General features: G+C 42.1%; 3 protein-coding genes across 4 annotated transcripts in view; 1 reads left to right on the top strand and 2 right to left on the bottom strand.

Moving 5' to 3' along the window:
• LOC109409011 (neurobeachin-like protein 1) overlaps nt 1–25,425 on the bottom strand; it is a 255,913-nt gene that overhangs the window by 18,661 nt on the left and 211,827 nt on the right. The gene's annotated exons all lie outside the window — the stretch shown is intronic.
• Nucleotides 6,054–7,261, bottom strand: LOC109409014 (cuticle protein 21). Its single transcript, XM_019682423.3, has 2 exons — nt 7,122–7,261; nt 6,054–7,027 (listed from the first exon to the last, which is right to left on the bottom strand). The coding sequence occupies exons 1-2, from the start codon at nt 7,134–7,136 to the stop codon at nt 6,296–6,298; spliced, it is 747 nt and encodes a 248-aa protein (XP_019537968.1). The 5' UTR covers nt 7,137–7,261; the 3' UTR covers nt 6,054–6,295.
• On the top strand, nt 22,089–23,821 carry LOC134290023 (calphotin-like). The gene is made up of 2 exons (XM_062856952.1): nt 22,089–22,473; nt 22,577–23,821. The coding sequence occupies exons 1-2, from the start codon at nt 22,459–22,461 to the stop codon at nt 23,576–23,578; spliced, it is 1,017 nt and encodes a 338-aa protein (XP_062712936.1). The 5' UTR covers nt 22,089–22,458; the 3' UTR covers nt 23,579–23,821.

The following is a 25,425-nucleotide window of genomic DNA, read 5'->3' as shown; positions in this document are numbered from 1 at the left end:
TACGCCCATCGACGCTTCGGATGTTGTAGTGGTTAGAAGCCAATAAAAGTTTTGTTGTTTTTTAGCGATGGTGTTTCATAGCACATCTTATGATTTTCATACGATGCTTCTCATGAGATTTTTCATACGACAAATCTTATGGATTTCGCATTTCAAAGTATGAAAAGCATACGAGAACTATGAAATGATGAAAAAAGTAAAAATTACTGATTCATAAGATGTAAACTATGAAAAACATACGAACAGTATCCTCAGTGTACCTAAACGGCGGAATCCCATTGCGCATTGCCGGGATCAAAATCAACGACAACAAAACCAAATGGCGAACAACGAAAACAAGGAACGTATACATCAAACTCTGATATCAACACGTTTCAAAAACTGATATATGAGATTCATGTACATATTCCAAATCAAGACCTGCCAACACTTCAGCGGAGGACGGAAATGAACCAACTCCCACGCTGAGGGAAGTTAAGGATGCCATTCATCAGCTCAAAACCAACAAAGCAGCTGGTAAGGATGGTATCGCAGCTGAACTCATCAAGATGGGCCCAGAAAAGTTGGCCATCTGTCTGCATCGGCTGATAGTCAGGATCTGGGAAACCGAACAGCTACCGGAGGAGTGGAAGGAAGGGGTAATCTGCCCCATTCACAAGAAAGGCGACCATTTGGAATGTGAGAACTTCAGGGCGATCACTATTTTGAATGCTGCCTACAAAGTGCTATCCCAGATCATCTTCCGTCGTCTGTCACCTAAAACAAATGAGTTCGTGGGAAGTTATCAAGCCGGCTTCATCGACGGCCGATCGACAACGGACCAGATCTTTACCGTACGGCAAATCCTCCAGAAATGCCGTGAATACCAGGTCCCAACGCACCACCTGTTCATCGACTTCAAAGCGGCATACGATAGTATCGACCGCGCAGAGCTATGGAGAATCATGGACGAAAACGGCTTTCCTGGGAAGCTGACTAGACTGATTAAAGCAACGATGGACGGTGTGCAAAACTGCGTAAGGGTTTCGGGTGAACTATCCAGTTCATTCGTATCTCGCCGGGGACTGCGACAAGGTGACGGACTCTCATGTCTACTCTTCAACATCGCGCTGGAAGGTGTGATGCGACGAGCCGGGCTCAACAGCCGGGGAACGATTTTCACAAAATCCGGTCAATTTGTGTGCTTTGCGGACGACATGGACATTATCGCTAGAACATTTGGAACGGTGGCAGAACTGTACACCCGCCTGAAACGCGAAGCAGCAAAGGTCGGACTGGTGGTGAATGCCTCAAAACAAAGTACATGCTGGTAGGCGGAACCGAACACGACCGGATCCGTCTGGGTAGTAATGTTACGATAGACGGGGATACTTTCGAGGTGGTGGAGGAATTCGTCCACCTCGGATCCTTACTGACGGCTGACAACAACGTGAGCCGTGAAATTCGGAGGCGCATCATCAGCGGAAGTCGGGCCTACTACGGGCTCCAGAAGAAACTGCGGTCGAAAAAGATTCACCCACGCACCAAATGCACCATGTACAAAACGTTAATAAGATCGGTAATCCTCTACGGGCACGAGACATGGACCATGCTCGAGGAGGACCTACAAGCACTCGGAGTTTTCGAGCGACGCGTGCTAAGAACGATCTTCGGCGGTGTGCAGGAGAACGGTGTGTGGCGGAGAAGGATGAACCACGAGCTCGCTGCACTTTACGGCGAACCCAGCATCCAGAAGGTGGCCAAAGCCGGAAGGATACGGTGGGCAGGGCATGTTGCAAGAATGCCGGACAACAACCCTGCAAAGCTGGTGTTTGCAACGGATCCGGTTGGCACAAGAAGGCGTGGAGCGCAGAGAGCACGATGGGCGGACCAGGTGGAGCGTGACTTGGCGAGCATTGGGCGTGACCGAGGATGGAGAGCGGCAGCCACAAACCGAGTATTGTGGCGTACTATTGTTGATTATGTCTTGTCTTAATGATGTGGAACAAATAAATGTATGTACCTGCCAACACTTCTCTAACGGGTTTCTGTTGTTTTCCTTGGACCCGGAGAATTTCATGCAGCTCAGATCTGAACTCACGATGCTCATCCCATCCCCACACGACATGTTCGATATCTTGATAAGCCTCGCCGCAGGCACAGAAATTGATTTCTGAGAGCCCAATACGGAAGAGATGTGCGTTTAACAAATAGTGGTTGGACATCAGCCGACACATCACACCCACACGAATGAAATCGCGGCCTAAATCCAACCCTTTGAACCATGGCTTCTTGGACACCTGTGGAGAGATGAAGTGCAATCATCGGCCCATCTCCCCATTTGTGTTGTCAGCTGATCAATGTCTCCTGACGGGCCAACGCAAAAAAATCATCGAAGGCGATTCGACGCTCGTAAATATCGCCTTCGATTGTATCTTCTTAGTAGGGTTGGATGACGCTGGCTGACCTGAAACTGAAGGCCGGCCAATGTTGGCACCGCCTTCGATTTCGTAAGCAAGACCTTGAAGTATGTTGACGACCATGTTACCGAAATTATCCAGCTTAGACAACAACACTCCTGATTAGCGCTGATCTGGCTCTGAGGCCACTCCGCACTAGGAGCTGTTGAAACCCTTGGGTAGCCTTCCTGCTTACATAAATAACCGCAAGGATCATTGACGGCCTAGTTGGAGACTAGTTCATTGGCAGAGAGGGATAGCGACTTTACAATGTTCCAAAAGCAAAAACCTTAGACAGTGTCTGCTGAAGCTCCGCAAGCCGTTGGCCTTGGTCAAGAAGAAGTACGACCTTTCGACCGAAAAGCGAAGCGCAATCGATGCGCATAAGGAGAAGAGAAGTCCACTCAAACGGAAAGCTTTCGTTTGTCGTAAGCTCGACAATGGCACACCAGTCCTGCAGCAGCTCAATGAAAGATAGTGAAACAGCAACGCGAGATCAATAAATAAATACGTCTGCTCCCAGAAGGGGATGATAACAAGGTGCTTACAGTTGGAAAGATCAGGGCGTCTACGAGCCACCAAAGGCAAGCTTCCAAGATCTTCGAGCAAGGCCACATGTTGTGGGAGTGTAGAGGCCCCGATAGAAGCAAACTCTGCAGGAAGTGCACAGAAATGGACCACATCGCCATGAAATGCAACTCGGCACCAAAACGGTAAACAGGGCCCATGCAACGGGCAGACCTGAATACCCAGATAGGTACATGTGGAACAGCCGACAATAGCGCAGGTCACTCAACTGAACCTAAAACACTGTGAGGCTGCACAACAGCTGCCGTACCAGCAACGGAAGCTGGTTGGCAGATATGGCGATCTGGGAACGAGGGCTTCGCAATGGACTGTACTACTGCAGTTGCTATGTCCACCCAAAAAGACTCGTCGGCACATCCGGAGCGCTCCCCAGAACGCTGCAGAAGCGACCAAACACGGGAGGCCACCAGGTAACCCGGCGGCATATATGCCCATCTGTCTGTAGGACATCGCCAGAAAACCTTTGGAGTGGATTAAGCTGTGGGTCTATACCGAGAGGTCGGATGACTCTGGGCTCTGCGATAACCAGTTTGACTTCCGGAAAAGACGACCGACGGTGGATTTTATCAGGTCAGTGACCAAAATGGGTGCTGCGCAGTTGTCACGCAGTTGCAGTTTCCGGAATGCCTACATCGGATCCTGAAGAGCTACTTCCAGTACAAGGTGCTTCTTTATAACACCGAGAAAGAAGAGATAAGCTACAATACTACCGCAGAAGTATCGCAGGCGTCACGGTGAACCGATAGAGGAGGTGGAGTTGACTGCGGCGCAATCTATCATCCAGTAGTGGAAGATTGGATGAGGTCGAGACAGCTGGAACTCCCACACAACAAAATCACAAGTCCAAGCAACGGATGGCGGTCACCACTGGTGGATGCACGATCAGCTCCAAGCGATCACTGAAGCCGCTGGTTGTCATGATCAATGGCAAGCTGAACTTCGGTAGCCATGTAGAAAACGGTAAGTATTGTCAGATTTCTTGAAACGTAAACACCGCGCGGCCGTTGAAATGTTTCATAAAGGGGCTTTGCACAAAAGTTCACGCGGTCTATCGTTTTTGAAAGGAACAGCCGCACCGTAGGAAACGCCGCAATGTTATTTCCCATAAGGATGAAGTAAACAGGGAAAGAAAACCGCGGCTGTACCTTTCGGGAGCGATAGGCCGCGTGCACTTTTGTGCAAATCCCTCAATACATATGATGATCATGGCGGTGTCAAAGATGATAAAGAGACACCATCTTCAACCAGAGACTGTACAGACTGAACAACCACTAACATTAGACAACGGACAAAAGATATTATAGTACACACCAAATTTTGATTTTTTCGTCCAGCAAAATGAATTGCTGGAACGCCATCAGCAAACTGTAGTGTGCCGAAAATTCAGTAATGATAGCTGAAGATTCAGCAAAGTTAGAAATTGCTGAACATCAGCAAGAGAGTTGTCGAACACTTAGCATTTTCCTGGACACATTTTGTGCGCTCCTGCCCGAGACACTGGAGCGAGCAGAAGGACGTGAAAATTCATTCAAAAATGTATATTTTTCATCGCGGAGTACATTAAAATGGAATGCGCCACTTCTGTAATGAGCGTCCATCGCGTTTGCTATCTCTGGATACCGAACATTAAGTTCAAACGAACATTTCCATCAATTTTTGTTTCGTCTGAAAAGAAAAAAAAAACAAAACATTTCGGCCAGACTCGAGCTCGGACAAAATTGCTGAACGACCAGCAAAACAAGCTGTCAAACCGCATTACTGAAAAATTAGCAAGAAATATTTTGCTGGATGGATTGCTGGTTTTACAGCATGTCAAAAACCAGCAAAATTTTGCTGGTTTCCAGCGAAATAAAAATAGTGTGTACAAGATAAAGATTGTCGCTAGTGTAACCATTGTTTCGGTGCCGCAACATCCCAGGTACATATCTGTCAAAGCTGAATGTGGATGTCTCAAAATCACCACACCGATTATGCTGATCATCGACGACAATCAGCGCGATTTGCATTGGGATCCCTAGTGTCTCTCATTTGCCTCTCGATGTTTCTATCCCAACATTTGATTGCAACCCAACATACTTTTTCGCACAAGCGGATTTCAATTTCCATAAAACTAAATGAACTATTTTTTCATTAAATAGTTGTTAAACAATCAAATAAAAAAATCCATAACTAATACTCGATTCAGATTACTTGCAATATCAATTTTAGTATTGAAAATACAAAAGATTTGATCACTTTGTATGGAGATTGAAATATCCTATTTCAGACGCTTTCACATGTTAGCCTTGTTAAATGGTAGGTACATTCTTGGGTGCATCACACAGCTCAGTGGAGAGCTAGGTATCAACTGGTAGGTAAATGGAAATAAATTGTATATAAGTTATACCTAGATTGAATAAAGGAGAGACACTGCGCTGGTAGCGACATCAGTCAGTGCCTGGGTTTGGAAAACAAAGCCTCGCCTGTGTTTTTATTTCCAACAGGTTATGGGCCCAGGGACACCCTGGCGGTGGTTCGGGAAGCGAGGAGACCAAGATGCGGTACCATCCAATATTCGATGAGGTATCAAGATGCGATGAGGCCTGGTGCCAATAGTCGTTGAGATATCGAGCGGCGGTGAGGATCTAGTATCTTGAGGGCCTGCGCTGGAACCAAGAGGTAGAGGGTGCTGGCTGATCGGAACGCTGGAGCTGGATGGCGGGAAGGTACTCGGATGAATCTTCGAGCCAGGAGGCAGCTAAGCAATAAACTCGAGCAAGCGTAGGCTGCTTGCGACAATAACGACGTTCATATTTTTGTAAAAATATTTTGTTTTGTGCATATGTACAAGAACGTAGTTAGAACAATCAAACAGATGTATGAAAAAAATAACGTATTGCTACTGTAAACTGTAAAATCCACATTCTAGTATAATCAATTACAAGAATGTTGGCATAAGCTCTACAAAACTCAAAGGTATTCCTCCCTTTTTTAATAGCACCAGAGGTGGACACCCGAACAGGGCAACTGATGAGTAAAAAGACCGAATTTTCATAAAAATCATTGCAATTTTGTTTTTATTAGCTAAAACGAAACTGTACAATGTGCATGTCTTTAGCAACAATGTTTTCAACAGTGGAAATTATGTACAGATGAGTGATTGCTTAAAGTCGCACAACAATTGATGGCAGTGAAGTCCTAATGACTATTTACACTCGGGAGTTGGTCCTATATACACAGCATATTCAGACAGATCCTGATCCTCGCTAGAACGGAGACGTGCTATCTGCTTAAACAACGACCTTGGCGGCAACTGGGGCTACAACAGTCTTGGCGGCAACGGCGACGGCTGGGGTGGCAACGGCAACTGGGACATCCTTCTGCACAACGGCGTTGAATCCGTTGATTGGGTCAGCGTAGTAGTTGACGATACGACGGCTGCCATCGGGTTCGATCAGGGAGTAAGATCCCTTGACAATATCTCCATCGCGGGTTTCCTCCTGAGTCTTGGAGTCACCGGTAAGGGTATCCTGAACGTTGTAGGCGTACTGGTATTGTGGGTACGAATCGGTGAACTCAGCCTGAACTGGGGCAGCAACAACTGGGGCGGCACGGGCAGCCACAACTGGGGTAGCAGCGGCAACAACTGGAGCAGCAGCGGCAACCACTGGGGCGGCACGAGCAGCAACAACTGGAGCAGCGGCAGCGACAAGTGGGGCGGCACGAGCAGCAACAACTGGTGCGGCGTAGGCAGCGGCGACTGGAGCGGTGTAAGCGGCAGCAACTGGAGCGGTGTAAGCGGCAGCGACTGGAGCAAAGGTCTTGGCAACAACTGGAGCAGTGTAGGCAGCGGCAACTGGAGCAGCGTAGGCTACTGGAGCAGCATAGGCAGCCCTAGCGTAGTATGGGGCCTGAACGAAAGGTGCTGAGTACGCCACTGGAGCGACTGGGGCGGCCAGAACTCCCGGGTTTGGTTTAGGCTCGGCGCTAGCACACAGCGCTAGTGCGGCGAAAACGGCAACCTAAAATATCAATCACAAACACAATTATTCATTGCACTTCTAGATCACAAAAAAGTTCTTGAAAAACACTGGTCAAATTGTTCTTTTCACTTACTTTAAGCAAACTCATTGTAAAGCTTAGAGGAGGGTATTTCACACTGATCAAATGAAAAGTGAAGAGCTAACTGACATACCCCTCACTGTTTCTCAAGCCTATTTATACCAAAAATAAAAATCTCCAATCCCCGATGAATTTCCATATCACAAACCACCACTATTCAATCGCCACGAGTCAAGCCTGAAAAGAAATTCGCTTGGGCCCGCTTCGTGCATCCTAATTGATTAAAACAATCACGTATCTTTATCAAATTTACTACTATACCCCATTCGACACTTCAATGTAATTTATATCGAAGTCTGTGTGCTTCAATGGAAGGAGCAATGCCGAGGAGCGTTCATACGGTAATGTTGCCAACTGGAACAACTAGGGCAATGGCAGGGTGGCGTGTAGGTGGGCGCAAAAATTTGACTCACGTTGGTCACCGTTAGATTCGAAGACCCCCCGAAGATGGATGGGTGTACCGATAAATGTCTAACAAATGGCTGGGTGCGATCAGTAGACAGATAGAGGAAAACCCCAAGGTCGTTTCAAGGCTGTTGCTGTGAGCATTAATACTTATGTTGTATGAGTACTAGTGCCAGCAGTTGTTGTTGGTGTTGTGGACATCACGTAGATGTGCAAATTGGCTGACATTGAAGCATTGAAGTCAGGAGTCTGAGTGGGCGGGTTTGCTGCAAAAGGTGCGTTGGAACGGGATACAGGGTGTCAGTACGATGTATCGCAAATGATCGTTCGGAGTTCCGTTTTATCTTTTGTCGGGCAAGCGTTGAAGTAAGGTTTGCAAAGCTACCAAATGCTTTAAACAAAAGGGCATTTCCTTAGATCGTGGCAGTATGAACGGACCTCAATGAAAAAAAAAACAATTATTTGCAGACTTTGAAGCGAAATATGGGGTTTTGTCAAATGACATTTAAGATGTCAGTCCTATAGATGTCCTCCAATCAGGAAGTTGAAGATTCACAACTCATTAATTAATTATCATAAAACTTATCTGGTAGCACACTACAGATTGTCGTCAATCTAAGCGATTCATTGAAACAGATGCAACATGCAACTAAAACACTTAGGTTAATAAAATCTGAATAAACATGATTTATGCACACTGGACTATTTACAGGCCACTGTCGCCCTTGCAAATGTTACCTAAATATAATAGAGAAATTACAAGATAACAAATGTCGTTTCTGTAAATTTGAGAGCGAAAGCTGTGAACATTGAATGTTTGAGAGTGTTGCACTTTATCAAAAGCGCCGCGGATACCTTGATAAGGGCGTAATGGAGCCTTGGGAAATCTGAACCTCTCATCCCAAACAGGTATTGGATTTCATACGAAATGCCGTTCCTGATTGGAAGACACGCCAATAGCTGTGAGGATAATCTTTTCTCCTTAGTGAAGAATGCTTTCAGTACAGCAAAAATAAAAAATATAACATAACAATAGATCAAATGGTCGCTTGGTACTATGTCCCCAACAGGAGAATGAAACATCCAAATACAAACACAAAAAGGTACTCGTACTATTATGAGGTACAACAGAGACAATCGTGAAAGAATAACGGCAATAGAGTAAGGATAAACAATATTAGAGTTTGTAAACCTTGAAGTTCCTAATTCCAGAATAGTTTGGATAGTCTAGAACATCGCTTCCCAACCTTTGCTCTCGCGATCCCCCAGTCTGTTATCACCCTGCTTTTCGTAGAACAATCACAGCGTGCTTGCAAGCAGTTAAGGGTCGTGAAACGAACACAGTTAGAAAATACCACCGACTTCGGTAATGTTCTACCGAAATCTCAACATCCCCACAGTTTTATATTTTTCCTGGAAGCTTATTTGGGATACGGATTTTTCGAGATGAAAACATTTTGAGATTTTATGAGTACAGGTCGGACTCGATTATCCGGGTGACTCCAAAATTATTTCACCCCGGATAATCGAATCACCCGGATAATCGAGCCATGCTTATTTTCTTTTATTTTTGATGTTCTTCAATCAAAAACTGTTCGTTAAACATAGAAGCTAACATACATGACGTTGTAGTGCCTAAACTTAACGTCAGGTATTATTATAACCATGTTTTTTGAAAATGAAATTTTAGCTGAAAAATGTGAAAAAATAAAAACAATTTTCAAATAGGCTAAATCCAATTTTCAGGTGTTGTATTTGATGTTTATCACATTTTTTGACATATTATAATCTTAAATCTTGCAAACAAAGCATAAACAAACTTTTCCCGGATAATCGAGCCATTTTTGCCGGATAATCGAGCCCCGGATAATCGGGCCCCCGGTTAATTGAACCCCCGGATAATCGAGTCCGACCTGTATTGTTGAAATATTTTTATTATAAATTTTTTTCATAGAAAATTTTATTTTCCGTGTAATTTTAAGGAAAACAATTTTGGAGTGTATTCGATTCCCTTAAACTATGAAACTAGGAAAGAATGATTTGGGAAAAATTTAAAATATGTTAATTGTAGCGATTCAATACAAAATAAACATTGACTTCTAGAAGGTGACTAAAACATAAATTTTTCAATGATTTTGAAAAAATGTAAATACGCTTTAAAATACACCAAAAACCATTTTGAGATATATAAAACAGTCCTAAATATCAGCCAAAAATATAAAAATTTTGATATTCCACGAAACAAAAATTACAAAAATGCTCAAACTATACCCCGTCTAAAGGCGGGGTTGGGTATTAGAGGGTTAAGTTTGTTTAACAGGAAAAATTCGGTAAAGGTAGTAACTTTTACCGAAGTTCGTTAGAGTTTGACAGGTAAACGATAACATTTTACCGAAATTTGTTATTTCTCTACAGAATTTCGGTAAAAATCCATTACCGAACGCTCAGCGGTTGAGATTTCGGTAAAAATTACCGAACGCGATTAGCTGTGAAGGTTGGGAAACCATGGCCTAGAATATCTAATATCCAGGATTATGGATTGTGAGGGCTCGGGGTCGGAGAGGATGTGAAACCGTTTTCGAATTATGATTTTTTGAACAAGTAAAATAGGCTTTTGTCATACGTCCTTTTCAAAAGTTAAGTGAGAAAAATGGTTATGCGTTGATGCAAAAGTAAATAATTCACAAAAATCAGTGCATGAATAAAATCTTATTGAAATTGAAAAATAAATATCGACCCAAAAAATGCCATATTTTTTCGTGTTTTGGGCTGGGCGTGCTCTATAGTGAGTCAGTATGGGTAATGCGAATCCATTACCTTGTCGTAGTCCCCGGCAAGATTCTAACAAACTTAGGCTGACCAGATTTGTCCCGTTTAAATACGGGACACATTTCGGAAACTCAACAAAAAGAAAATCAATGTCCAAAAAGAGAACTGCATGTTATAAATAATGCTATTTCAGCTAGAAAGAACGAATAATTGAGTCAAAAACGTTAACTATGCTCCAATGACGAGTGTTTGAAAGTTTGGTTGTCCCGTTAAATACGGGACGGATGGTCAGCCTAAACAAACTAGACAGATCGCCCGAAATCCTAACGCAGTTTTTTACACCGTCCATCGGAGAAGCCGTTCTTGTCAATGGTTTTCCTTAGCTTCATGCATTCTACACCATCGTAGGTACGCCGCGTTGAAGTCGATTAACAGGTGCGTTGGGACCTGGGACCATGCAGCACAGTGATGACCTGTGGGTGACATCCGGCGCACAATTTCTTCGAAGAAAAGATATTTTCTTCCATTACCCATCAATAAGAAATCGTTCTTCTCTTATGCGTCGGAATTCTCCCACTGCACCGTTGTCAGAACCGGCTTGGTAACTTCCCATAAACTCATTAACTTTGGGTGAAAGACGATGGAAGATGATCTGGGATAAGGTACCCTTCTTCTTCTTCTTCTTCTTCTTCTTTTCTGGTCAACTAGCACCGTCCGGCGCCGGTTGTGTTTTTCGTCGGCTGGGTCTAGGAGCTAAGTGTAGTGGAATTTTCCACAACATCTTTTTCTGCATCGCAAATTTATTATTTCCCACGAGAAATAATGAATTATGCTTAGCTTAACGACAACGTGCCGACTTTTGGTTACCTGACCGGCCGATGTCATCTAACACCCCATGCGCGGCTCGAATTGACCACGCAGCATTAATTCGTGTGAACATGCTTTATTCTTTCCTCAGGTAATGTGTAACTTTTCTAACTAATAAAAATCATTCATTCAATGTCCAACAAGCAAAGTGTATACATCGTGTCCTGATGACAGACCCGTGCGCCTTCTCCATTAATGTTCGCGAAGTACAGTACATGGCTGACCGTTGACCCACGCCTTCTCCGTGATTAGTGAATTAGTGAAGCATGGTTCAGAAAGACTAAAGTGTAAAAAGGAACTAATAAGCCCCAGCGAATTCGAAAAACGACTTTCGCGGTGAACCTAGGTGAAGATATTTAAGCAAGTGCATCGTTTTAGATTACGCCAAGTCAATTATCAACGTTAAATTCCAGTTGATAACGTGAGATGAACAGTGTACGAAACCAGGATTCCAGAGAATCAGTTATGTTTATATTTTGAGTCGCTGATGGACAATTCAAACTAGGTGTATAAACACAACAGTTGGGTGTCGCAAATGTGTTACTGCAGCATGAACAAGTGAAACCTTGGATTCCAGATGATCAGTGATGTTTATATTTTGAGTCGCTGCTACATCGAGTACAGACACAACAATTGAGTGCAGTGGATATGTTACTACAATTTCGTGTGGATCCGATCTCAGCAGTAAAACCGAAGCAGTGTGCAGGGGGCACAAATGGCAACTTGGATGATAGTTGTTTGCAGCTCATGCACCACGGGATGCCGTTCCAGCTGACAGTAAAGCTAAGTACCATTATAAATGAAATAGTTCAAAAATTTAAAAATTGTGCGTTGTGATACCATTCAAGTTTACATTCAGGTAATGGATTTTCCTTTCTAACAATTTGAAAAGCAATCGTCAGTTTCTTATAATTTGAATAATATTATCAATGAATCAGTTCGAAAAGTTAAAAAAAGCTTCATTCAAACTTGAAAAAATCCATACATAATAAAATTTCGGACAAAACCTTGCAAGCAAAACTTGACATAAGCACTGCGTTGTACAACGAAATAGAAGCATTTTTAAAGGAAAATTGTGCGATTTTGGAGGAAACAGTTTTTACTAATATATGTAAAAACTCGCGTCTCTTTAATTACGAAATACAACAAATTGTTAATCAAAAAATTGCTGAAAACAAAATACAAAATAATTTAAATTCGTCCAGTAGACACAGTTTGAAACGCGTTGCTAAGACTACGGTATTGTGTTCGCAGTTGCTGTTAGCCACAAGAAGAAAGAATCTACACAAATCCCCTCATCATCATTCTAAACATAAGAAACGTTCAAATTCTACACAGCCTTTGACCATCGCTCCAAACACAGCAATGGCCTTCAATATTGCTACTGCTGCGCAGCTAGCGCAGTTGATTCCAGCATTCGACGGTAAGCCGTCAGGATCAAAATCATTTATAGATGCGGTGGAATTAACTAAAACGATAGTGGCAGAAGCAAACCACGCGAGTGCAATACAATTGGTACTTACGAAATTGACAGGAAGAGCAAGAGATTAATTCTCTGTAGCTCCTGCAACTTTAGATGAAATTATCCAGAAAATTAAGGATAATTGTAGCGAAACCGGATCATGCGATTTAGCCGCAGCCAATTTGAAAAAATTGAAATTAAAGAAAACTGATGATATGGTAAATTTTTCAAAAGATGTCGAAAATCTTTGTGAAAACCTTGCTCAAGCGTACATTCGAGAGCAAGTTCCAGGAGATGTAGCTAAGAAATTGGCCCAAAAGCAAGCGATACAGACGCTAATTTCAAATTCACACAATTCTGAAACTAAAATAATGTTAAAAGTTGGCAAATTTACCACGGTACAAGAAGCCCTGAATGTTATGGTGGAAAATGAGCAAACAAGCCAAGGATCTACAGCATCAATTTTGCATGCTAATGTTAATGAAAGGAAAAATCACCGATACCCCAACAATGGTCGTGGTTATCAACAAAATTATGGATATAGGACACCAAACAACCGGCCAACAAATTTCTATGGAAATCGCGGAAGATTCACTTCCCGCGGTAGAGGATTTCATCGCAGAGGTGGTTTTCGTAATGGCCAAAATCAGTTTTACAGAAATTATGGTCCAAACAACTCAAATAATCAGTTAAATGGTAGCTCAAGAGTGTTTTATGCTACTGAGTTTCCTCCACAGCAACATGAACAGGTCAGGGTCATTTCAACTGGGCACGTACATCAACAGGCAGACCCTTTAGTCGCTCCGCAGCAAATCCAACCAACAGCACAAAGGCAGCACCCTTTAGGAGTTCCGTTCGGGCAGCATACACAATAAATGTATCTGCCTCAAATTTTGTGTGCATAAATATCGAAGCGTCGGAAACACCATGCATAATGATGCTTGATAGTGGTTCCGACATTTCGATCATTAAAGCACAACATATCAAGCCGTCGCAAATTTATTTTCCAGATAACAAATGTAATATTACAGGTATTGGTACTGGGTCTGAGACCACCCTAGGAGATACAAAATCAAACGTAATTGTAGAAGATCTGACACTTCCTCAGAAATTCCACATCGTAAGGAACAACTTTCCAATTCCCACAGACGGGATTTTGGGAAGAGATTTTCTCTGTAAATATAGGTGTAACATAGATTACGATTCCTTTTTATTGTCTGTTAAAATAAATAATAATGTTATTCAAGTACCAATCACCAATGAATTGGAAGGTAATTTTATAATTCCACCTCGATGTGAGGTGATAAGACGAATCAATGTACACAATATTGTAGACAACGTTACCATTGCAGAAGAAATACAGCCAGGTGTGTTTTGTGCAAATGGTATTATAAGTATAAAAATGCTTATATGAAAATTATTAATACTACTAATGAAACGAAAAAGGTATGTTCTAAGTTTGTACCAAAAATGGTTCCTTTAAATGAATATAAAATAAATTCATTAGAAAAACCATGGAATAAAGTTAAAGAACGTAGCAAGCTAGTATTGAAGGAATTAAATATGGATCCGAAGATTGATCCAAAAATTAAAGAAAAACTTGAACGACTGTGTGAGGAGTTCAACGATATTTTCGCACTTAAAAATGATGTTTTATCCGTGAACAATTTCTATAAACAAGAAATATGCCTCAACGATTCACGACCAGTATATATAAAAAAATATCGGACCCCTGAGTCTCAAAAAGAAGAAATAGATAACCAAATAAACAAAATGCTAAACGATGGTATAATTCAACCTTCTACTTCGCCCTACAACAACCCTATATTATTAGTGCCCAAAAAATCAGAAACTGATAAAAAATGGCGGTTGGTTATAGATTTTCGCCAACTAAATAAAAACATTTCCCCAGATAAATTCCCATTACCTAGAATCGATGAGATTCTCGACCAGTTGGGACGAGCAAAATATTTTTCAACGCTCGACCTAATGTCAGGATTTCATCAGATTCCGCTGACAGATGCAAGCAAAAAATTTACTGCTTTTTCTTCAAGTAAAGGACACTTTGAGTTTAATAGATTACCGTTTGGATTGAATATCAGTCCAAACAGTTTTCAGAGGATGATGTCGATCGCTCTATGCGGACTTCCTCCTCAATGTGCGTTTTTATATATCGATGATATCATCGTCATCGGTTGTTCGATAAATCATCATTTATCTAATCTCCGTGAAGTATTTTTATGCTTGAGAAAATATAATCTCAAACTGAATCTGCCAAAATGTCATTTCTTCAAAAGTGATGTAACCTATTTAGGACATCATATATCTAACAAGGGGATACAACCAGATAAAGCAAAATATTCAATTATAGAAAAATATCCTGTGCCAAAAACCCCTGATGAAACACGTCGATTTGTTGCCTTCTGCAACTACTATCGTCGGTTCATTCCAAACTTTGCTAATATTTGCAATCCATTAAACAAACTTCTAAGAAAAAATGAAACATTTATTTGGAGCGCAGAGTGCCAAAACGCTTTTGAAATGTTAAAAAAAAGTTTATTATCACCAAACGTTCTACAATTTCCAGACTTCCAAAAGCAGTTCATATTAACAACTGATGCATCAAAAGTTGCATGTGGTGCTGTTCTTGCTCAATTACACGATGGTGTAGAGAAGCCAATTGCGTTTGCCAGCAAAGCATTCACAAAAGGCGAATCACATAAATCAACGATTGAACAAGAATTAACAGCAATTCACTGGGCTGTTTCATATTTTCGCCCGTACTTATATGGACGAAAATTTGTAATTAAAACGGATCACCGTCCGTTAATTTACCTTTTTTCAATGAAGAACCCATCATCAAAGCTCATTAGGATGAGATGGGATTTAGAAGAATATGATTTTTCCATCGAATATATAGAGGGTAAATCAAACATCGTAGCAGACGCATTTTCTCGCGTCCCGCTTGACATGGATGAGTTAAAACAGATGTATGTCATTACACGATCAATGACAAGAAATATATCAAGCCAACCAATTAATGAGTCTCAGATGCAGAAGCCTGATCAACTTCATGTATATGAAGCGCTCAATAATTCAGATGCTTTCAAACTATCTAAACTATCATTCATTAAATATCCACAGTCATCAAAACTATCGATGGTGCTGTCAAAGAAGAATTATAATCCGAGACTAACTCTAGCGTTAGATCTCAAATTAACAACAGAACATGAAAAGGAAGAAGCTTTGAAGCAAATTTTTAAAATATTGGAGAATGAAATCCAGAAATCCACAAATACAAGGCTGGCCAGCCATAAAACAAATGAGAATCAAAAAGGATTTTTGAGTAAAATGATAGCAATCGCAAAGAACGATACAATATTCCAACATATTGATATAAACTCATTTAAAGACATTGGTAATAACATCCTTAGGGATGCCACCATATTGATATACGAAAGACCAAAACTAGTGACACATGAAGATGATATATTGAGAATTCTTAATCTACATCATGAAACTCCTATCGGAGGACATTTAGGTACAAATCGATTGTACAGAAAGCTTAGACCGTTATATTCATGGCCCCACATGAATAAACGCATAGCTGAGTATGTAAAAGCATGCACACTATGTAAAACAAACAAACATTTTTCTCAAGTTCAAACAAAATTTGTTCAAACTACAAAATCATTTGATATACTTTCAATTGATACAGTTGGACCATTTACCTACACAAATAAAGGCAATCGCTATGCAGTAACCATGCAATGTGATCTTTCAAAATTTATTATAATAGTTCCCATTCCGGATAAATCTGCAACAACTATAGCAAAAGCAGTTATTGAAAAATGTATTTTGATATTTGGCCCAGTATCTTCGATAAAGACTGACCAAGGTACTGAATATAAAGGAGTATTCGATAAAGTTTGTGAACTTCTTAAGATAACACATACTTGTGCCAGTGCATATCACCCCCAAACCATTGGATCATTAGAAAGAAGCCACAAAACATTGAATGAGTATTTGAGGATTTTTACTAATGATACCAAAAATGATTGGGATGAATGGTTACCATTTTTTAGTTTCTGCTTCAACACAACACCATGTGTAGATCATGGATATACGCCATTTCAGTTAGTATTTGGAAAAACATGCAATTTATTTGATATAGCTTATTGTATTAAACCAGATCCTTTGTATAACTACGAAGCTTATGAGAAAGAATTGAAATTCAAACTTCAAACCACACATTTAAGAGTACGTGAAGCAATTGTACGAGCAAAAACAAAAAGAACTACACAACTCAACGCTAAAATTGAAAATACAGATTTACAAATTGGCGATACAGTTTATCTAAGAAATGAAAATAGACAAAAACTAGATGCAGTAAACTCCGGACCATTCACAATAAAAGAACTAATGGACTGTAATGCAGTAATCTTTAACCAGAATAATCAACAAAGACTTCAAGTTCATAAAACGCGCCTTACGAAATTTAAACCTTTAGAACAAAAAAGATAATGACAACAAATACATTGTTTATTACACTCAAAATTATCGTTCCTTAAAAAAGGGGAAGAGAGCCCTCAAAACAAAAATGATTTGTATACTGAAAATTATTTGTAAAGGTAAGAACAAAGCATAAACGGAAAATTTATTATTGTATACCATAATTTTCTTTTAGGGGGAAGGTGTAGTGGAATTTTCCACAACATCTTTTTCTGCATCGCAAATTTATTATTTCCCACGAGAAATAATGAATTATGCTTAGCTTAACGACAACGTGCCGACTTTTGGTTACCTGACCGGCCGATGTCATCTAACACCCCATGCGCGGCTCGAATTGACCACGCAGCATTAATTCGTGTGAACATGCTTTATTCTTTCCTCAGGTAATGTGTAACTTTTCTAACTAATAAAAATCATTCATTCAATGTCCAACAAGCAAAGTGTATACATCGTGTCCTGATGACAGACCCGTGCGCCTTCTCCATTAATGTTCGCGAAGTACAGTACATAAGCCTTAAATTCCGACGCCTCAGGGAGACAGCCACCACACCTGAGGACCCTACATATCGAACCCATCAACACATGGGCCGGGACCTACGGCTTTACTTCTTATCCGAGGGAATACGTGATCACGGATATTATGTCTCAGAAAATCCCATCGGCGTCGATTTAAAATTGTGTAGGCGGCATTTAAAATTGTGTTCGCACGGAAGTTCTCGCACTCCAGCTTGTCACCTTTCTTGCAGAAGGGGCAAATGACCCCGCTGGCAGCTGTTCGGTCTCCCAGATCCGGACTATTAGCCGGTGTAGGCAGGTGACCAACTTTTTCAGGCCTATCTCGATCAGTTCATCTTCGATACCATCCTTACCAGCTGACTTATTGTTCTTGAGCTGCTGGATATATGTGGAGGTGAGGAGGGAAATGATGATTGCAATCGCTTGTTGCCAATAGGCCATTGAGTCCTCTGCGCCTGCACAAGATCATACAGATGTCGGCATGTTGTTGGAGAATATTTATTTTTAGCATAGGGGTTCACGCGTTAGTGCGTAGATGCCAGGCGTAAAATGATAGATTATGTGAAGATTACTGTGAAGTGGCACAGTTCGCTTGGTTGCATAACTTACAAACGTTGTGTGATGAGAGAAGAGAGCGTATAGAAAGTAGATAAAAAAACATAGTTGGAGGAAAGGAACCAAACTGGGATTGAATCCAGGACCTTCTGCATATGAATCAGAAGCGGTAGCCACTAGACCATCAACTCTCGTTCTAGAAACCAACAGAGAAAGATCATGAACTGATTCAATTTCATAGACTTGACAATACTTGGAACATGACATATTTTAAGGGGGAAATCAGTTTGGTTTTTCTAACACATGCTTGCTTAATTTTCTCACATGTGTGAGTTTTCAATTGAAGATGAAGAAATACTCGAATTTTCACCACTATCTGATATCGAGTTATTTTAAAATTTGCTTCAACGCTTGCTCAGGACACTTACCTTTTCATTGAAACCAAGAAACACAACATTTTCACAATATTTCACTGCAAAACTGCTAATTTATAAATTATGCGCTATCTTTTCCAAATTCCCCCCCAACGCACACCAGCTCACACCATTTCACTAGCACTATCTTACCGGGAACAGTCTCACTTTTTAATTGCCTCTCGAAACGTAATTGCTTCCATAATCGAAGTGTAAAATGTTTCACCGGCTTCACAAATGGAATAATATTCACTACATCACGAAAAAGTCCGCGGCGATAGCCACACAATCGCGAAAACTGCACAAAATCGTTTTTCACTTTCCAACCGGCGCGGTATTTACTTCCATGTAGTGCACATACATGGTGTGGCTTTTCTTGATTTGCTGTTTCTTTTATTCTCCCATTGCCTATGCGTGCATATTTCTTGCGTCATATGCACAGCGTGATAAACAAGTTGAAGATGGGAAAGAGACAAATGAAATGCACTAACGAACCTGCCTCATCTGCACATCCGCGTGCAGGAGTGTTTGTTTACTCTCTGTAAAGTCAGTAGGCACTTTCACCAATACTTATAAATTGTGAGTTGAACCTTAACGCTAGCTCAACAAGGCAAGCCGGCTCAACTCGCCAGCGAGGCGCGGCGCATGAAGCTTGAAATCTAGGAACTAGGTACCGTCCGTTGGCCTAACATTGAAGAACACAAGCTACCGGCGGGACGGATATTGCTATATTCCGGTATTCGAAATACGAGGACGACGATTCAATATACGCTGACTAGAAGGTCCAGCTATGAAGAGATCGTTCATGGACGAACTTGAAATCCTAGCAACGGATGTTCCGGAAAGTGGTAGCGTAGAACAGCAGTGGACGGCCATCAAGAATGCCTTTATTGAAACCAGTGAGATTAACCTGGTGGAGCGAGAATCACTGGTGGAACCTGGCGGAAAATTGAGAACAGCAGAGAAGCAAAGGCCGTGATAGAGCGGACAAGAACAATAACAACTAAATACAAGTCCCGTCAAAGGAATTCGGCTCTAGAAAAGGAAGTAAAACGCTGCTGCAGACGGGTCAAGCGAGCGTGGGTAGACTCCCTGACTGACGAAGGGGAGAAAGCCATCACAACTGGCAATATCCGCCTCCTCTACGATATCTCACGATGCATCGCGATGCCTGAGAAGAGCAAGGATGAATCCCAGGGATCCAAAAGAAAGACGCTGCTGGACAGTTACTCTTCGACCCAACTGACAAGCTAAAACTTTGGTTCAGCATTTCGAACAACTTCTTTAAGTTTTGAACGTCCGACCAACCATCAACAATTCGGTATGAACTGCCTAGAGTACGGCGCATCATCCGCGTCAACTCTGAGGCACCATCACTGCTGGAGATTGAAATAGCCATCCGAAGCATGAAGTCCAACAAAGCTCCCGGAGCTGATCGCATATCAGCAGAGATGCTCAAAGTGGATCCCTTGTTAACTGTGCAAATGTTGCACCAACTATTCTGTAATATAACCGACCGTACAATAGTTTTTCACAAAAACACCAACAACTTCTATTTCAACAAAAATTACGTTCATGGGATTGATGACCGCAATGAACCTACTATGTAAAAAAAGACGCGGACACCGTCTTCAGCCAGAGGCTGCACAGACTGAATGAAACTTAAACACTAGACAAGGGACACACGGAGCATGCACCAGTGGATACGGAGAAGAAACTATTCTCACGGAAAGTTTCATCGCCCGGAGCGGGAATCGAACCCTCACCCCATAGCATGGTGCGATTAGAAGCTTGGTGACCCTAACCGCACGGCTACGAGGCTACTATGTAGCTTGTTACAGATGGGCAGCGTTGTCAGAGTTTCTGGATTGCTACCAACAGATGTCGTTGCTAATCAAACGGAACGCCTTCTGTTCGGGTAGTTTTATTTCCAGTTTAAAACGGTAATAAATTTGCCAAAAAGGTATATTGTATTCATAATGAATGCCAGCAGGTTTCCTTTTTTAAAAATTTTTTGTTTCTTGAATTCTGGTTTTATAAGCAGCTTCAAGTATGGTATAAAATCTTTCATCAATGATTATAATATTAATCGACATAATATTGCAGATTTTGACTTTTGCTATAAAACTCTAATAAAAAAAATCAGCAATGTAATTATTTTTTGGGAATTGCACATTTCACATTAGCGAATGCGATAGATATGTGTCACGTGATAAAAAAATGCTATAAAACATGTCCAAACGCTTTCATCATACAAAATGGCAGAAGTTGACAAGTTGAGTTAAGTTGTGGAGAGTCGCACGTCCAGCCTAAGGAAAAAAGTGCAAAAAATGAATCGAAAACTTTCAAAAAGAAAGAAATCAACAACTTCGTCGATACGGAATCGCACACGCAGATAAAATAAACAAGAACACTTTGGGCGCGTCAGCGATACAGATGAAGACTACAGCAAACAGTCAAAGAAATCCTAGACCGTACCGAGAATTGAACCGAAACATCCTCAGCATGATGATTAAGCTGAATAGCTGCGCATTTACTGGCTGAGCGATATCACAATTATGCATACTAGTTGACATCTTCAATAATCTACATTCACACAGATTGAGTCATCATCCCGAGAGACCGAAACCAGTTGCCAAGTGCACCTTGCGCGGCTGGCTGGTTGATGACCCAGAAGTCTCCTACCATCGTCGTCCACAGTCGATACACGCGATTCCGGCGGCCAACATGACCAATCTGGGTCACTTGCCTTTGGACTCCGTTTCTATTTGTCATGTCGTCGTCGGCGGCGCGGCGGCTTGATTCACCTTGTCAACAATACTGGAGGCATTTTATACCAGCCCCGAGTGGCTACCAGAATTCCGTATGCATCGATTTAAATTCATTACAATTCGACTGGTATTCATCGGTGTTGCGAAGGTATACATACATTACAATTCACTTTCGTTGGCTGCGAACGTGACATGCAATACCTATATGGCGGACAATGGTTTCGAGCCGTTGCATCAGTTCTATGGTTTGAAAAGACAAAATATTGAGTTGCACATTCTAGTTGACCTCTTACAGGGTAACGAGCTCTCATATATTGACCTGTGGTTCCTTGATAGCTTAGGATCGATTCGTTGGAATTCGGAAGCCAATGGCGTATAAACATGTGTCTGTATCTGATCAAACACGAATAACTCAATTGGATTTCAGTATTCGTCTGAGATGATCTTTTATGGGCAACACGTGCGCAAGAAACATGTCAATTAACATTGAAATATCCTATCAAATACCACTAAAACACGCATGATTGGGCTAAATGAGTTTGATCAATTTGTTAATTGCGATGCTTTGCATCTGAATGGTACAATTTATATATAAAAAGTGTTTTGCATCTCAAATTCTGTTGTTTTCAACTATGATCTGTTCATTTTAACTAATGCTTAGGAAGAAAAATGAATGCGTTCCATCTGTTTCATGAAAAAATGCTAGTTATAAATGCATCGAATCGACTCTCTCCTAACCACCAAAGTTTAACTTCATAGGCTCTGCGTTGGCTTCTGATACTTCCGTTTGGCTGCTCGAAGCGTACGTGAGAGACTTCCATCATCGGTGTCTAACCTTCAAGATGGTCGAAATTCCTCTGTCAATTTTCTTCTTCCGAACCTGGGTCTTTAATTCGGTGGCGCTAGCAAATCGATAGTGGTGGTTCGTGGCGCGAAAATTCAATGCAAATCGAAGATGTTTATTTTTAGTATATAAAGCCATGAAAGCCAATGAGGGGCATGTCAGTTAGCTCATAGCTTTTCATTTACACAGTGTGAAACACTTTTTTCTAAGCTTTACAATGAGTTTGCTTAAAGTAAGTGAATAGAATGGTTGAATTTTCAAGAATATTTTTTGTGAATTATTTAGCTCTGAAAGGGCAATGAATAATTGTGTTTGTGTTGAATTGTTTCTTTTAGGTTGCAGTTTTCGCCGCACTAGCTCTATGTGCTAGCGCTGAGCCTAAACCAAATCCAGGAGTCCTAGCTAGACCAGTAGCCTACTCAGCTCCTTTGGTACGATCTCCATACTACGCTAGAGCTTATGCTGCTCCTGTTGCATACACTGCTTACGCCGCTCGTGCCGCTCCAGTTTACGCTGCCCGTGCTGCTCCAGTATATGCTGCTCGCGCTGCACCAGTAGTTGCTGCACGTGCTGCTCCAGTAGTTGCTGCACGTGCTGCTCCAGTAGTTGCTGCACGTGCTGCTCCAGTTGTAGCTGCTCGTGCTGCTCCAGTTGTTGCTGCTCGTGCTGCTCCAGTTGTCGCTGCTCCAGTTGCCGCTCCACTTGTTGCCGCTTACACCGCTCCAGTTGCTGCTGCTTACACCGCTCCAGTTGCAGCTGCTTACACCGCTCCAGTTGCCGCTGCCTACACTGCTCCAGTTGTTGCCAAAACCTTTGCTCCAGTCGCTGCCGCTTACACCGCTCCAGTTGCCGCTGCCTATGCCGCACCAGTTGCTGCTGCCTATGCCGCACCAGTTGTAGCTGCCGCTGCTCCAGTTGTTGCTGCCCGTGCCGCTCCAGTTGTTGCCGCAGCTGCTCCGGCTCCAGTCTTTGCTGCTCGTGCCGCCCCAGTGGTTGCCGCTGCTGCTCCAGTAGTTGCCGCTGCTGCTACTCCAATTGTTGCTGCCCGTGCCGCTCCAGTTGCCGCTGTTCCAGTGCAAGCTGAAATCACCGACTCGTACCCACAATACCAGTACGCCTACAACGTTCAGGATACTCTGACCGGTGATTCCAAGACTCAGGAGGAAACCCGTGACGGCGATGTTGTCAAGGGATCTTACTCCCTGATCGAACCCGATGGCAGCCGTCGTATCGTCAACTACTACGCTGACCCAATCAACGGATTCAACGCCGTTGTGCAGAAGGATATTCCAGTTGCCGTTGCCACCCCAGCCGTCGCCGCCAAGGTCGTCGTTTAAGCAGATAGCAAGTCTCCGTTCTAGCGAGGATCAGGATCTGTCTGAATATGCTGTGTATATAGGACCAACTCCCGTGTGTAAATAGTCAGTAGAACTCTAATGTGATCATCATAGCGCAACTTTAAGCAATCACTCATCTGTACATAATTTCCACTGTTGAAAACATTGTTGCTAAAAGACATGCACATAGTGCTGCTTTGTTTAGAATAATAAATTCATAATGAAAACGCTTATATTATAAAATCGACTTTTTGTTTTCGTTTTGTATATCAACTTGATGACATTTTTTACATTGTTATATCATTCCTTTGATATTTTCGCTGATAATAGCAGCGTTATAACGCGAGGCAGCAGGAGCTTCCAATTGCCTTCGTTATTGTTCCGTGGTGCGATTTGAACATTTCAGGCACTCCTTACTAGTGTCTCGGTGCCATTATTAATCCTATGCTAAGAAATTCATCTCATTCAAAAACAAAACAATTACGGCACCTCTGATTCCATTATTTTTTGTTATCGCATGCCCATTTCTAACGAACAATATAAAAAAAGAACGCTGTAAAACTTTGTTTTGAGCATACTGCTGAACAGATGGAACAGTTTTCCTGTATCGAAATGTGGGCAAAAATACACTTTTAGGACACGGCAAAGACGGGGTATCGCGTGATGCAATCCCCGTTGAGGTCATTATCTTCTGCCACTACCTCCTCGTTGTACCGGCCGGACTACGAGCAATCATAGGGAATGCGCCAACGGGAAGAGGAAAGGGGAATTTGCTTCTGTAAACCCGAGCATCTGATCTCCAGGTTGGGAGCGGCTCACACGACTACTCGCAGCTCGAACTGTTAAGGTAGGCCAGGAGGTAGAAGCAACCATGAAACGTGTAAAGGAGTCGACTAAACGAATGGTTCGACGAGGAGTACAGAGCACTGAATCACAATGTTGCAAATCTTGACTAACATTTGAAAAGGCATAACAACCATTGCGAATTTCTGCTTCTCTCGTTCCTCCTGAAAAATACGCATCAAAATTGGCTTCTGTTTTGTCACCAACGAAATATGCAATTTTTTGTTACCAGTTGCGATCAAGAGTAATCGCTGCGCCTACTTTGGTACCGTAAACCGGGGTCAAATTGATCTTCGGGTCGAAATTGATCAGACGTTTTGTAGTTAGATTAAGCATACTTTACATGGTTTCCTTCCAAGTATCGTGATGTAGGAATCCAATACTAAACGATAAATGTGAAGAAACCATTTAAAACATACCTTACATATTATTTCGACCCGGAGATCAATTTGACCCCGGTTTACGGTACTTGTTTTGTGGCGCTTTTATCTGATAATTTTCTTCCCTGGTGCAGAGTGATTTTTGAGGGGATGAACGCAATGTACACGGTAATGCTGCAGCAAGGAATCCGCCAGTGGACCCGCATTTCCCGGGAGAAAAAAAAACGCCACCAGGGAGAAGCGGAGTGCGAGGTAATGGAACACGATAGTTCTAGCAGAGGCTCAACGCATCCCGTAACAGCTTCGTGCCGCGAGCCGAAATGTGCAAGGATAAGAGCGGGAGCCGTTTGAATGATGGATGTGAGGTGATTGAAAGGTGGAAGTAGCATTTCGATGAGCGACTGAATGGCGAGGAGAATGTAGGTAAGGGAGACCAAGGCAACGGAGAAAACGACAATGGCAATACATTATAGGACGGAAATGATCCAACCTCAAGCTGAGAGAAGCTAACCATTCACCAGCTGAAACCCAACAAAGCAGCTGGTTAGTATGGTATTGCAGATGAACTCGTCAAGAGACGAGAATAATCTGTTCAATTCACAAGAAAGACGTCTATTTGGAATG

Source organism: Aedes albopictus, chromosome 3, assembly GCF_035046485.1.
Source record: "Aedes albopictus strain Foshan chromosome 3, AalbF5, whole genome shotgun sequence".
Lineage (NCBI taxonomy): Eukaryota > Metazoa > Arthropoda > Insecta > Diptera > Culicidae > Aedes > Aedes albopictus.
Note: the sequence above shows the minus strand (reverse complement) of the source record. Positions and strands in the feature narration are given on the sequence as shown.